This window comes from Heptranchias perlo, chromosome 34, assembly GCF_035084215.1.
Source record: "Heptranchias perlo isolate sHepPer1 chromosome 34, sHepPer1.hap1, whole genome shotgun sequence".
Lineage (NCBI taxonomy): Eukaryota > Metazoa > Chordata > Chondrichthyes > Hexanchiformes > Hexanchidae > Heptranchias > Heptranchias perlo.
Window position 1 is genome coordinate 878,239 of NC_090358.1, and position 15,226 is coordinate 893,464.

The 15,226-nt window shown below is 42.0% G+C and overlaps 1 protein-coding gene across 2 annotated transcripts in view; it reads left to right on the forward strand.

The window, feature by feature from the left end:
* Positions 1-15,062, forward strand: part of trpm7 (transient receptor potential cation channel, subfamily M, member 7) — a 146,499-nt gene extending 131,437 nt beyond the window's left edge. For both annotated transcript variants that reach the window (XM_067971209.1, XM_067971210.1), the window contains 5 exons: positions 1,674-1,756; positions 7,156-7,361; positions 8,208-8,259; positions 12,546-12,652; positions 13,784-15,062. In XM_067971209.1, coding sequence (XP_067827310.1) covers positions 1,674-1,756; positions 7,156-7,361; positions 8,208-8,259; positions 12,546-12,652; positions 13,784-13,911 — 576 coding nt within the window. In that variant the 3' untranslated portion in view covers positions 13,912-15,062. The remainder of the gene's footprint in view (positions 1-1,673; positions 1,757-7,155; positions 7,362-8,207; positions 8,260-12,545; positions 12,653-13,783) is intronic.
* The last annotated feature ends 164 nt before the right edge of the window (positions 15,063-15,226 follow it).

Below are 15,226 nucleotides of genomic sequence, written 5' to 3' on the forward strand. Positions count from 1 at the left end.
TTGTGAAAGGCCCTGTATAACTGCAAGTTCTTTTACTCCAGTGCTGCTTCTAAGCTTTTTATTGTGTTGATAAACCTCAGCACTGTCGCATTCAAAGCAAAAAGCATTATAGCTGATCTGCCCATGCGCATATGACTAAGCGTAGAATATGTTGCACACTTTTTGTCTAATTGATACTTTTAAACAGAGTGCAGTCAGGTCTGACAAGCACAAGCACCATAACGCAAAAAATTGTTAAAATACACTTGACCACTATGCACATAATCAGATCACGATAAGAAATACTCACTCATTTTTATGTAGAAAAGGCCACACACACACACACACACACACACACACACACACACACACACTCTCTCTCTCTCTTCCTTCCCGAGGCTCTGTGCTTCAAACAGAACCCTTATAATGGCAGCTTCAAAGTGAGTCAGTGATTCTTGGCTGTTTACCTGAACCATTGGTGGGAAAGGAGGATGTTTAGCAGAAATGATTCATGGTTTTATTTAAAATAATATTTTTCTTGCATAGGGTTAATATAGTAATAAAGTTACTGCTGAGACGCTTTATTACTGTAATAATGCTATGTGCCAGTATAAGCTGAAAACATCACAAGAAAAAGGTTATCACCCCTTCCCCCTGAGACCTCGAATTTCCCGAGAGCTGTTGGCAGTGTAAGTGTTAAATGCAAAGTAGCCTAGTGCAATGTTACCTGCAATGGATGATGAAATAACGCTGTCTACAAAAGGAAGTGGAGACTGGTCGGAACAGCCTGAGTTAGCAGCAGACTCGACAGTGTAACAAGCCACTGAGACCATTTCAGGCCTGCTGCACCGTGTTTGGGATGCAAATCTGCTGCTGTCTTTACTGATGATGTCGATTACAAATTTGTCCTTCGGAAGCAATAAATACGGCCTCTACTAGTATCAATGGCTGTAGAATTGTTAACAGTGGAAACCATCACAACACACTGCCAAATAAAAATGCATTATAATCAAAGATAATACACTAACTTCTGGAGGAATAAGAGCACTTCATGCTATATTTAAATAAGAAACTGTTGATGTAGTAAAGTCTTGCACTGATGTTGTTAAATTTCAATTAAAAAATAAACTAATTCTTTCAAAGTCCACTGGTGGGATTGTACTTTTAAGGTTGTTTAGCAGAAACAGAGCAGTAATTCTGTATAGTTACTGCTCAGTCTTAAAATGCAATTTTTTGTTCATTTTTACTGGGAATTAAACCATTCAGTGGAATGTCAGGTGTAGCACTACAAATTTAGCTGCTTAATAACTGAAAATGAATCACTTGAGATTAGTTAGAGGTCCTGGCTTATTTTGTGCTGATGTTAAATGAACCAAAAGGTCTGCAGATTGCTTTGAATTTTCACTTCAATATGTTTTTGCCTTGAGGAAAATACTTGTGCTTCTTCATGGGATTTGTTACTTAATTAGATTTTAGAATCATTTAATTATTGGTCATCTGTCTGGCTAAGAAAGTGAACATTAATACATAAGTTTGTTCTGGGAATATAGGTTCTTAACTACCAAAGCTTAGTATTTGAGTCAGTGAGTACTACTGATCTACTGGAATGCTCCAGTGTATTTCAGCTTTTAATAGATGCTCTGTTGTGTTTTAGATTTTACTGTACGTGTTGCTAACCAGTCTCTTGTTCCCAGGAGATTCAGCAGCAGAGGGCTGCACAGAAGCTTGCCTTTGCCTTTAACGAAATGAAACCAAAGACCATTCCATATTCTCCAAGGTGAGGAGAAATAATTGAGTCACAGTCTATAATATATTCTAAATCTTGTGCCTGTATGCACTTCCTGCCAACTTTTTCTGTTATAAATTCCTATATCCAAATTTCTAATGGAAAAAGCCTATGTAAAATTTGTCAAGCTGTTATTCTGTCCTCTCCCTAGTAGAGTAGTGCAGCGCCAATGCTGTTGGGAGTGTGTAATTACAGCGTGACAAGTTTACATAAGTAGTTTCCATTATAAATGTGGAATTTATAATGAAAATACAAAGATAAGGACCGAATATGTGACTTTAAAATAGAGAGTCTATAATGTCTGTGCACTCTGGTCCAATTATCCCCTGTTTCACCTTAAGACTACATTTGGTATTGATTACCAGTGTGTAGTGCTACAGGCCAGCGACTGTTGTTGTAGAGTGAACTTGAATAGCTGAAATGTGATGTTTTAATAAGTACAATTCAATCTGAAAATATACAAGCCTAATCTTGATTCCCAAATTAAATGAACCCTTGCAGTTTTTCTTCATTTCTTTCACCACTCCCTTGGTTCGCATTTCTTTATTTTCCATGTGATTAAGTAAAGCACCTTCCAAATGGTTAATTGCCTGTCTCGCCTGTGCTGTCATGAAGTGCTGCTGTGTTTGAGCAAGCACCTTCCCTACCAGGATCAAAATTCAGCAGGACTTTCTCCTTAGGTTACTTCTCCTAACATATAGTCAAGTGCTATTGGCAGAGGCCTGAGACCAGGCCCAACCATCTACCCACTAGGGAATGATCCAAAAAAGAAATGAGAGTGCCTGAAAAGTATGTGTTGCTCAAGTCATCAACTGACAATCAAAGCTATTTTAGGAATATTAGAAACCATGTAATGAAGAATGGTAATTTGTCTTATAAAGCCCACTCCTTCCGCAGATCATGGACAATCTGCCCTATCGTTGATCATCTCCTACAGCAAGAAGGTTGTGCTGTTTGTTCCTCCCAAACACCTGAAAATAATCCAGCAAAATTCTACAATATCTACTTAACCTTGTACTCTATGCAAGTCTGACTTGTAGCTTTTCCGCATGTATTTCCACAGCACCAGTGCTGCAGGAACCATCCTATATATGGAGCATTTGATTATTTGTGTCTGTATTTATCCCTTTAATGTTCAATGCAAGTTCTATTCCAGATAGTTATCCTTCTATAAAAAAGTTAATTGGCATGGTATTTTTCTGCATCTTTCTCTAGTTTCTCTCCTATGTCCCCCTCTTGCCCTCTCGGAGCTTATCTAGTCCAAAAGACCCACTTCCTGTGCTTTCGACCCTGTTCCTACCAAACTGCTGACCACCCAACTTCCCTTGCCTTCCTGGCTCCCATGCTAGCTGATATTGTAAATTGTTCCCTCTCATCCCCCTCTCAAATCTGCTGTCATCAACCCTCCTCCTCAAAAATTCTATCCTTAATCCCACTGCCCTTGCAAAATACCATCCCATCTCCAACCTCCCATCCCTCTCCAAAGTCCTTGAATGTGTTATCATCTCCCAAATGCATGCCCATCTTTCCCGCAACTCCATATTAGAAGCTCTCCAATCATGTTTCCGTCCTTGAAACGTCCCTAATCAAAGTCACAAAGGAATGTTCCTGTGAGACGCCGTGGGACATTTCACTACGTTATAAGAAATAGGAGTAGGCCACATGGCCCCTCGAGCCTGCTCCGCCATTCATTCAGATCATGGCTGATCTTTGACCTCAACTCCACTTTCCCGCCCGATCCCCATATCTCCTGATTCCCCTAGAGTCCAAAAATCTATCCATCTCAGCCTTGAATATATTAAATGACTCCGCATCCACAGCCCTCTGGGGTAGAGAATTCCAAAGATTCACAACCCTCTGCGTGAAGAAATTCCTCCTCATCTCAGTCTTGAATGGCCGACCCCATATCCTGCGACTATGCCCCCTAGCTCTAGACTCTGTAGCCGGGGAAACAATCTCTCAGCGTCTACCCTGTCAAGCCCCCTCAGAATCTTTTATGTTTCAATGAGATCACCTCTCATTATTTTAAACTCCAGAGAGCATAGGCCCATTCTACTCAACCTCTCCTCATAGGACAACCCTCCCATCCCAGGAATTAATCTAGTGAACCTTCATTGCACTGCCTCTAAGGCAAGTATATCTTTAGATAAGGAGACCAAAACTGTATGCAGTACTCTAGGTGAGGTCTCACTAAAGCCCTGTACAACTGTAGTAAGACTTCCTTACTCTTGTACTCTAACCCCCTTGCAATAAAGGCCAACATGCCATTTGCTTTCCTAATTGCTTGCTGCACCTACATACTAACTTTTTTGTGTTTCTTGTATGAGGACAACCAAATCTCTCTGAACACCAACATTTCATAGTTTCTCACCATTTAAAAAATATTCTATTTTTCTATTCTTCCTACCAAAGTGAATAACCTCACATTTCCCCACATTATACTCCATCTGCCACCTTCTTGCCCACTCACTTAATCTGTCTATATCCCTTTGCGCGGACTCTGTGTCCTCCTCACAGCTTACTTTCCCACCTAGCTTTGTAGCGTCAGCAAACTTGAATTGGATACATTACACTGGGTCCCTTCATCTAAGTCATTAATATAGATTGTAAATAGCTGAGGCCCAAACACCGATCCTTGCGGCACCCCACTGGTTACAGCCTGCCAACCTGAGAATGACCCGTATATCCCTACTCTGTTTTCTGTCCTAACCAATCCTCTATCCATGCTAATATATTACCCCCAACCCCATGAGCCCTTAAATGTGTAACATCCTTTTATGTGGCATTATCGCATGCCTTTTGAAAATCCAAATGTACTACATCCACTGGTTCCCTTTATGTACCCTGCTAGTTACATCCTCAAAAAACTCTATTAAATTTGTCAAACACGATTTCCCTTTCATTTAAGGGTTCTATAATAATGGAAGTTGTTGTTGACTGTGACTGTGATGCACTGTCCCTTCTCATCCATATCGACTTCTGCTTAGATCATGTATTTGTTATCTGTGCAATGTAGCTTGTTGACATTGAATGGTGTGAATTATAAGATTGGATTGAGGTCCTGGAGTTTTATTTGATTATTTTTGAGGATCATGGAAAAAATCTCAGAACTTTATCTTGGAGGTTTAATCAAAGTCATAAATGACATCCTCTGACTCTGACCATGATGCACTGCCCCTCCTTTATCCTTCTCGACCTGTCTGCAGCCTTTGACACAATTGACCCACACCATTCTCCTCCCATCGCCTCTCCTCCATTGTCCAGCTGAATGGGACTGCCCTTGCTTGGTTCCACTCTTACGTATCCAGTCATAGCCAGAAAATCTTCTGCAATAGGTTCTCTTCCCACTCGCACACGGTCACCTCTGGAGTCCCCAAAGGATCTATCTTTGGCTCCCTCCTATTTCTCATCTACATGCTGCCCCTCAGCGACATCATCCGAAAACACCACATCGGGTTCCACATGGCACCCAGCTCTGCCTCGAATGCTGCCTTGACGGCTGGAGCAGCTACTCTCCCTTCTCCTCTGGCATTTAGCTCTTGCATCCATATCTGGATCAAGGCTGTGTTGAAGTGAGTGATTCTGGTGGAACCTGAACTGAGCATGGTGATGGCTCTGTTGATTTCTTCCATCACCTTGCTGATGAATGGGAGGAGGCTGATGGTCTGGTAATTGGTCGGGTTAGAGATATCCTGGTTTTTGTGGACAGCACATACCTGGGCAATTTTCCACGTCAAGTAGGTGCCAGTGTCACAGCTGCACTGGAGCAGTTTGGCTAGGGAACTGGCTAGTTCTGGTATGCAGTTCTTCAACACTACAACCAAATGTGAGCAGAGCCATAGACTTTGCTGTGTCAAGTGTATTCAGTCGCTTCTTAATACCATGAGGAATAAACCAAATTGGCTGCACATTGGCATCTATGATGGTGGCTACCTTGAATAGGATCATCCACTCTGCACTTTTGGCTGAAAATGCTTGCAAACGCTTAAGCCTTGTCTCTTGCACTGCCATGGTTGAGGATGGGGATGTTCATGGGCCTTCTGCTCCCACTAGTTGCTCAACTGTTCTCAATTGGATGTGGTAGAGCTAAAAGCTTTGCTTTGATCCATTGGTTGCAGGACTGCTTAGCTCTGATAATGTGCAGCTTCACTGTGTTGGTTCTTTATTCTAAGGTATGCCTGGTACTGCTTCTAGAATGCTTTACTACACTCCCCATTGAACTATGATTGGCTCTCCCAGCTTTATGGAGATGAAGGAGTAATGGATATGCCAGACTGTGGTGGTACACAATTCTGCTGATAGCCTACCTCATGGATGCCCAGTTCTTGACTGCTAGATCTTTCCTTAGTCTCTCCCACAACAGTAGTTTCACACTACATGATGGAGGATTTTGTTGCTGTGGAGACAAGGTTTTGTCTTCACGAGGACTGTGTGGTGGTCACTGCTACCAATGTTACCATGGACAGAAGTGTCTGCAATAGGTAGGTTGATGAGAATGAGGTCAGACAAGTTATTCCCTCAGGTTGGTTCCCTCACCAGATGTCACAGGCCCAGTCTGGTAACAATCTCCTTCAGAACTGAGGCAGCTTGGTCAGTGGTGATTTACTGAGCCACTCTTGGTGTAACATTTATCCTGCTGAATAAACACTTATGCCGACCTGTTTATGCAACACATGCTAAGTTTGTGCTAAGTAGAACATTGAGTTAAATAAAACAGCTTTTCACCAAAGTTCCTATGTTAAATAAAAAACGGCACCTTGTACATAATTATCTTCAAAGAAAAGATCCCAACACTGAATAGTCATATAAGTTCGATATTCAGGAACAGAATCTTCAACTAGTGTTAATAGATGGTTTCTGATCTTGCTGGGTAGTTTTCTCATGGGCCTCTAGCAGCAGAAGCAACAACTTCTTGATGGATCCAATGCAATAACCAGCTATTTCCCACCCAAGTATTATTTCCAAAGTAAGATCTAGGTAACTGACGTGCCTTCTGGGATTGCTACAGCTGACGGGAGTGAGGAGTAATTTTGTATTACTTTGTTCCTGACACAGAAATGCTCCTGTAAAGAAAATGTACAAGCCCATCTAGAATAAGAGTATTGCAAACCAAGGGTGGCACTGAATGGTGTTATGATGTATGGTTGTTGCTCAGCATAATGATGATGATTGTTTATAAACTGTAATGTCTACCCTGTGTAGACCACATAAATCATTCAGCCCCTTTACACTAAAGTAACTTTGAATACTGTGTTTGACTGAACGGCTGCAAGATTATGAATCATTCCTCCTGTTGCATCTGAGAATTTATATATAGTTGATTTTAGAGTAGCATTTTGTAGTCAGGTTCCTACATTAGTTTGCTGAATGAGTGTATGTTTTATCCGCAGGTTCCTGGAAGTTTTCCTTCTGTACTGCCATTCAGCGAGCCAATGGTTTGCAGTTGAGGAGTGTATGACTGGAGAGTTCCGGAAATTCAATCATAACAGTGGAGATGAGATCCGTCCAAACAACATGCTGGAGGAGACTATGCTTGCCTTTAGTCACTGGACCTATGAGTATACTAGAGGTGAACTGTTGGTTCTGGACTTGCAGGGTGAGTGCAAGCAGCCCATGTGTTAAAGTGAGGTAGCCCTGTGTCAATTCAGAATGAGGTGTGAGTGCTTTTGATATTCTTTGTTTTTAAATGTTATACATAATTCGTCATTCTAAATTTGTTCCTAATGGCTCCATCTTTGAAAAGGTTTGGGATTTGCATTGGTACGTTCTAACTGACTAGAGTCGGAGCAGCCAAACGTCAACACTTTGATAGGAAGGGTGATTTAAAAAGTAGAAATTGGAAACTTCTTACTAAATTGTGAACAATTGCCAGCATCCAAAGTTGAGAAAAGCACTAGTAACATGGAGTTAAGACCAAGCTGCTTTTATAGAGTTATTGACAGAATAACTGCCTAATTCAGTGAATGGATATCTTATCAATTTGATTCAACATGAATTGGATTTCTGATTTGGGAAGAAGTAAGGACCATAGCTTAAAATCAAGAGCTGGTTAGAGAGCAAAAGCTGCTTGAATCCTATCTAGAAGTTTGCATATCTATGGAACAAGCTATGTTTGGACTGAAGAACCTTTTCTCTCATCTTCCATTGAACAACGCAAAACCTGATGTCCTGGTCCCAACAAGTGCACTGATATTTACTCATACTTTCTATCTTTAATACAAGAAGTGTGCAAATAGGCAGCTAGTAGTCCCAGAGACTGCAGCAGTCTTAGTGTGAGGACATCAGCATCAAAAGGCAGAATCCAAGCAGGGACTATCTTTTCTCATCCGGATAATTCTGTGCAAGTTCAGGGACTCTGATTGCAAAGTCTCGATACTATATTGATGCATTATTAAAGAGGCGATGGTGTAATTCATATAATTTTGTATATTTCCTTTTGTAGGTGTTGGGGAGAACTTGACTGATCCCTCAGTAATAAAGTCTGAGGAGAAACGGTAAGTATTACAAGTGACCTTCCTTCCTCAACTAGGTATGTTAAGTTGGCATACAGTGCAGTGGCTCTGCATTGAAGGCCATTGGCTATGTTGGTATTGGTAGTAACCTTTTCTAATCCTTCACAGCAGGGAGACTAGTTGGTACATAATTGGCACAACAGATGACCTCAATTTCAGCTAAGTGCTGGTAATGAGGTTGTCAGTTAAACATGATTTTATAGTTAACATTATTGCTATTAGTACTGAACCTTAGTGATCTTATTGACTGACCAAGGGGACTGAAATATGTAGCAAATGCCTGTACCTCGCTGCGTCTCTGTACTGGGCTTGCAATTGGAATGTTACAAGTAGCAGCTTCTATGATGGAATAGGAGATCAGTGCTAGCCCAGGCTTCAATTGGCATCTATTCTTCTGCATGAAAAATTTTGTAACATTAATTAAATTATGTGGTTTGCAATATTTTCACTGCCCAAGAATGTAATTCCTTGAATCACATGATGCATTCCAGAAACTCGTGCACCCTGATCAGAAGCAGTACTCGTGTCACTTAAGTGCCAGGTCCCACTGTATTTTCAGATATCCAACTTGAAATGTCAGATCTACAAGGTCTGTTCTTTAACTGCTTTATTAAATTTACAATATCTTATGGTGGGAAGTAGGGACATTAGCATATTACGGTAAATGACACAATCCATCCTTTGTCTCCTTTTAAATGTATTGGAGTATTTCTTGAAATGATCAATGCAAAATCACTAACTGCATTTATGGAAGTTCAAGTCTTGTTATGTGCTGATGGCGCTCGTGCATTTTTTTTACTGCTTCTGAACAAAGTCCTGTGACCCTTGGGTAAAGTGCTGTGCATTTATTGGAATGGTCAACTTTTGAAGTCTTAACTCCGTTTGGATATATGACTCCACCTACAGATTGTGATTATGAACCATGGTTAGCCAATGTCGGTCATTAACTTAGGCAGTTCCTGGCTCGTGGCAGCATGACAATGCTGCTTCTTCTCCAAATGCCACGAGTAATCTGACACCAGCTAACCCACGAGGACATTTTCAGTGTGCCTTTTGCCTAATGCATCATTTCAACCATTTCCTATGATTTCGTACAGTATCAGCCTACTACCCCTTTTTTATTTGTGGCAATTAAAATTGAATTGCTCCCACAAGGACATCAGACATGTCATCCTTGTTCCATGGAACATTTCCCAGTCCTCTCCCACTCTAGCTTTCAATCCCCATCTCTCTAGTTCCTCAACCCATGTACCACATCCCTCTCCAAGCTAGACGATAACCTCCTGCCGCTTTAGCTCATTACCACTAAACTGCTGATCACCCAACTTCCCTTGCTGGCTGATATTGTAAATAGTTCCCTCTCCTCAAGCACTGTCCCCTTCCCTTTCAAAAACTGACGTTATCAACTCTAACAAAAAAAACACTCTCAACCTCTCTGTTCTCATTAATTACTGCCCCATCTCCAACCACCTGTCCTCTCCAGGGTTCTTGATGTTCCCTCCCAGATCCATGCACGTCTCTACAACAACTCCCTGTTTGAATCCCTCCAATCAGCTTTTTACCCCTCTTGCAGCACCGAAACAACCTTAACCAAAGGCTCAAAATGTTTTCTGTGTCTGTGGTGCATTACGCCTCCTCCTCCTCGACCTTTCTGTAGCCTCCAACTATCTGCACCACGCCCCTTCCTCCAGCACCTCTCCTCCTTTGTCCAGCTCCATAGGACTTCCTTTGCTTGATTTCATTCTTGCCTATTTGATCATAACTTCTCTTCCTAACTCAGTATCACCTCTAGTCTCCCAAAGATCTATCCTCGCTCCCACCCCTGTCCACAGACTGGGGGGGTCAACTTCCACATGTACACCAATCACCCCCAGGTGTATCTCTCCACCCATCCACTACATCTTTTCTGCCAATCTACTTGTCTGACATCTAGTCTTAGATTAACTGTAATTCTCTCCAGCTAAACATTGGGAAGACCAAAGTCTCCGTTCAGTCCTCGCACAAATTCTGTACATTCGCCTCTGACTCTGTCCCCCACCCTGGCCACTGTTCAAAATCTCATTGACCTGTTTGACCCCGAGCTGAGTTTCTGACCCCATATCCTTTCCACAAAGACTGCCTACTTCCACCTTTAACATCGTCTGCCTCTTCCCCCACCTCAGCCCATCTCTTACTGAAGCCTTCATACAATCCTTAATGACCCTTAGAATAAGTAATTCCAGTGCCCTCCTGGCCAGCCTCTCATCCTCTATCCGCAAACTTCAGCTCATCCAAATCTCTGCTGTCGGATTGCTATCCCGCACCAGGTCCTACTTGCCCATCATCCTCATTCCTGCTGACCTACAATGTTTCCTGGTCCCCTAAAGTCTCAAATTTAAAATTGTTATCCTTGTGTTTAAATCCTTCATAAACTTGCCTTTCCTGACTCTGTAACCTCCTGCAGCCCTACAACTGCCCCCCCCCCCACCCGCCAAATCTCCTCTTCTGATACCAACCTCTCGTTGGTTAGATAGGTGGCTGAAGGAAAGGGGAATAAAGGGATGAGAACAGGGCGGGTATATGGAATTAAGACTGTTGCTCATGTGGAGGATAAACACCAACACGGAGTGGTTGGGCCAAACTGTCTGTTTCTGTATTGAAGTTTCTATGTAACTACAAGCATTCATAAATTGCCTCAATGTAGAAAAACATCCCAAGGATCTTCACAGAAAGCAAGGAAAACAGACGCTGAGTTAAAGCAGCTTAGGAGAGGTGACCAAAAGATTGGTCAAACAGGTGGGTTTAGAGGAGGACCCCACCCTTCCCTTTGCCCCACCGCTGGCAGCCATACCTCCCGATACCCCTTTGCCTCCACCGCCCTGTCCTCCTCTAAACCCACCTGTTTGACCAATCTTTTGGTCACCTCTCCTAAGCTGCTTTAACTCAGCGTCTGTTTTCCTTGCTTTCTGTGAAGATCCTTGGGATGTTTTTCTACATTGAGGCAATTTATGAATGCTTGTAGTTACATAGAAACTTCAATACAGAAACAGACAGTTTGGCCCAACCACTCCGTGTTGGTGTTTATCCTCCACATGAGCAACAGTCTTAATTCCATATACCCGCCCTGTTCTCATCCCTTTATTCCCCTTTCCTTCAGCCACCTATCTAACCTGTTCTTAAATGTTGACATGGTCTCTTCTTCAATCACTAACTCTGGTAGGGCATCCCACAGCCTGACACCCCTCTGTGTATTTTTACAAAAAACCTTGGTTCAGCTGGTAGCACTCTCTCATTGAGCCAGAAGGTTGTGGGTTCAAGTCCCACTTCAGGTCTTGAGCACGTAATCTGGACTGACACTCCAATGCAGTACTGAGGGAGTGCTGCACTGTCAGAGATGCAGTTTTTCAGATCAGATGTTAAACCAAGTCTGCCCCTTAAGTTGGACGTAAAAGATCCCATGCACTTTTTGAAGAAGAGCAGGGGAGTTCTTCCCGGTGTCCTGGCCAACTTTTAGCCCTCAACTAATATCACTAAAACAGACTATCTAGTCATTTATCTCATTGCTGTTTGTAGGACCTTGCTGTGCAAAAATTGTTTGTTGCGTTTCCCTACATTACAACATTGACTACATTTCAAAAGTACATAATTGGCTGTGAAGTGCTTTGAGTTGTCCCGAGGCCGTTAAAGGTACTATAAAATACAAGTTCGTTCTTTATTATTCTGTCCTATCCCTTCATAATTTTAAACACCTTTATCAAATTGCCCCATAATCTGCTTTGTACTAATGAAAACAACCCAAATTTTTGAAGTCTTCATATTTGTATTTCCTCATACCAGACAGCATCCTAGTGAATCTGCAGCACACCTTCTCTGTTGCCTCAACATCCTTCCAATAGTGTGGAGCCCAAAACTGTGTGCTTCTAGCACTCCAACTGTGGCCTTACTAAGATTTTCCATAGATTCAACATTTATAATCTATACCTGCTGCCATAAAACTTGGTATTACTTTAGCCTTTTTATGGCCTTGAGGTGCTGCTTTTAGTGTCTTGTGAACCTGAATGTCTTGTGGTACAGTAGGAGACAGGTGGGGGGAATCGCTCTTCGGTGTGCTTCCTTAGAGAATGATCGAGCTGAGGCTGAATATTTGGCACTTGGGAAAAGCCATAGTATGAAATATAGTTGAGATTTCTTGTTAAGAGTCTGCAGATGGACTTTTGAAGCTACATCGGGTGGAACAATCTCTAAGTTGACCGCTGTGTCCAGGTGTATTTATGGTATTTCTTTTTTAGGTCGCATGATATGGTGTTTGGACCTGCTAATTTGGGAGAAGATGCAGTTAAAAATTTTCGGACTAAACACCGTTGTAATTCATGCTGTGGGAGACTAAAACTTCCTGGTAAGATTTTACTGGTGTTTTTCTTGTTCGCCCCTCAGGCAGTGACCCAATGCTGGGTAATAATTTCACAAGTGTTGTTAGTGACCCTGACACCTCACCCAAGATCCACTCTCCTTGGTGAGACAGATAATGACTTGGGTTATTTGGTCACATGCAACATCCTCGTGTACGTTTCCAGCAGCAGGTATTTGAGTGAAACAGGAGCTCTGATTTTTTTTTCCCTTCCCTAACCTTACAAATACTGTAGTCTGTCGAATGGCCCTTTGCTGAATTAGCCGCATCCCAGCTAAAGACCATGGAGTGAATCTGGAAGATTCTGATTCTGGATGAATCTGAATACCGCAATGTATTTACCTAGAGGGCCATTAAAAACTTTACACAACAAAAGCAATGACTTGCATTTATCTTGTATCTTTAATGTAGAAAACATCCCAAGGAGAAAAGATTGGACACGGCTTGAAGATCGATCTCCTCCCCCTCCCCCTCCCCTCCTCCCCTCCCTCTCCTCCCCTCCCCCCCACATTTCCCCCCCCCCCCTTTCCCTTCCCTCTCTCCCTCCCAACCCCTCCCCCTCCTCCTCCTCCCCACACTCCCCTCCCCCTCCTCCCCCCACTCCCCTCCTCCCCACACTCCCCTCCCCCTCCCCCCCTCTCCACCCCCCTCCCCCCCTCTCCTCCCCACCCCCCCCCTCTCCTCCCCACCCCTCTCCTCCCCACCCACGTCGTCAAACCAGCTGAGGGTGACTGTTGCTCCAATTTATATTTTGCCCATCACACGTCAGAAACATCGCCAGGTGCTTCGCATACAATGAATTACCTTCCAGAACAGTGACTTGTCAACAAACACAGTAGCTGTTTTACAATTAGCAATGAAATGAATGACTAGTTTAATCTGCTTTTGGTGGATGTTAGTGTAAGGAGGAGGGTTGGCCAGGCCAATACCAGATCTCCCTCCTCTTTGAATCGTTTAACACTCACAAAAAAGACAGGGAGGATCCGTTTTATTTACCTTAGTGATGCTTTTTTTTAAGCTTGCATTTTTTAAAAATCTCTTCAACCTTCCCCATTCTTTCCTAAAGTCCAGCATTTAGTGAGAATGTAACTAAATCTTCCTTTCTCTGCTTGACTTTAGATATCAAGCGAAATGATTACACACCAGACAAAGTGACACTGTCTCAAGATGATGTAGAAGTTGCAATCCAGTCCGGCAGTGGTACCAAAGATGTATTAAAAAGAAACTCTATACGCTTGATGATTTAGGCACTGAGAATGGTACAGGGAGAGTTTCCTCAAGCCAGATACTTGAAATTGCCTGAAGTCGCCTCTGTTGCTGGATCTGAGGGATCACAAGGAGTTCTGTGGATGCGACTACCAAAATCTAACCTTGGATGGAGCATTGAAATGAAGGGGTAAAGGATGCTGTGACATATCTAGTCTCGTGTAATGCACTGGCGTACAATCTAAATGTAACAGACTATTTTGTACTTGTGTCTTGGCCTGTTGAGAATTGCAGGAATGACACAAGCAGCAAATCCTTAAAATGTCAATGACACGTGATCGGGTAGCAGAAGAAAAAAGGTACAATCAGCAGGTGCAATCTATGGAAAACAAACTTAATTGGAACAATGTCAAGATTTTAAGCAAAGTTAAATGTCCAATTTTAAGTCTTTACAAAACATACATTTTAAACCATTTTTTATCAATTTATTAAGTAAAGCCATGTAAACTGGTACAAACTCAACTGTACTGAGGTGCAAATAATATTTATTCAAACCAAGAGTTACCTTGCAGAAAAATACTCCATAAAATGTGATGATGTAGTGTTTTGTCTGACAAAATCTGACAGGTTTTAATAGGCCTATCAATAAAAATAATATAATAAAAATCTCGGATGATTGTCTAGCCAGCACAGTGGAAAGGATGTGCTGGTGGCCTGATTTTAATGAATTTCAATTGTGTAGACACTTTGGTGAAATGCTAGTATTTGTGGTACATGCAGATTGAATTTAAAAGAAAAAGTATTGAAATCCTTGTAAATATGGTAATGGGCAGATTGCAATCTATCTTTATGCAAATAAATAATGAGACCCAAATCGGTTGAAAATGTCATCACAATAAAGCCTTGTGTCTACCTTAAAATATTTATGTAAATGGTGGTGTGAAGGCATCTTTTCTATGTTACAAAAAGAGGTACTATTGTCATTTTTAAAACAAGGGTGTTTATATGAAGAGCTGTATAATTTTTAATCTAATGTATCTTATAGATACTGTTCCTAAGGCACGAACACAACTTGTAATAAAGTAAGATGGTGGTTTTACATAGGTTGGATGGTAAAAGCCAAGAGTTAGTGGGATAATGCTGCATAAATTTTGTACATCATTTAATCTAATAAAAGATTTTTGAAATAAAAGTAGTCTTGGTGTTCTGTATACTCGGCTGGGCTGCAGAGGGCTCTTGCTGCCAGGTCTACAGTGGAAATCCTACTTTGAGATGATGAGAAAAGCTCTCCCACTGCGGTCCTTCCAACACACACGGACTCTCAGTGCCACCGTGAGCTGCCCTCGAGGCTGCGGC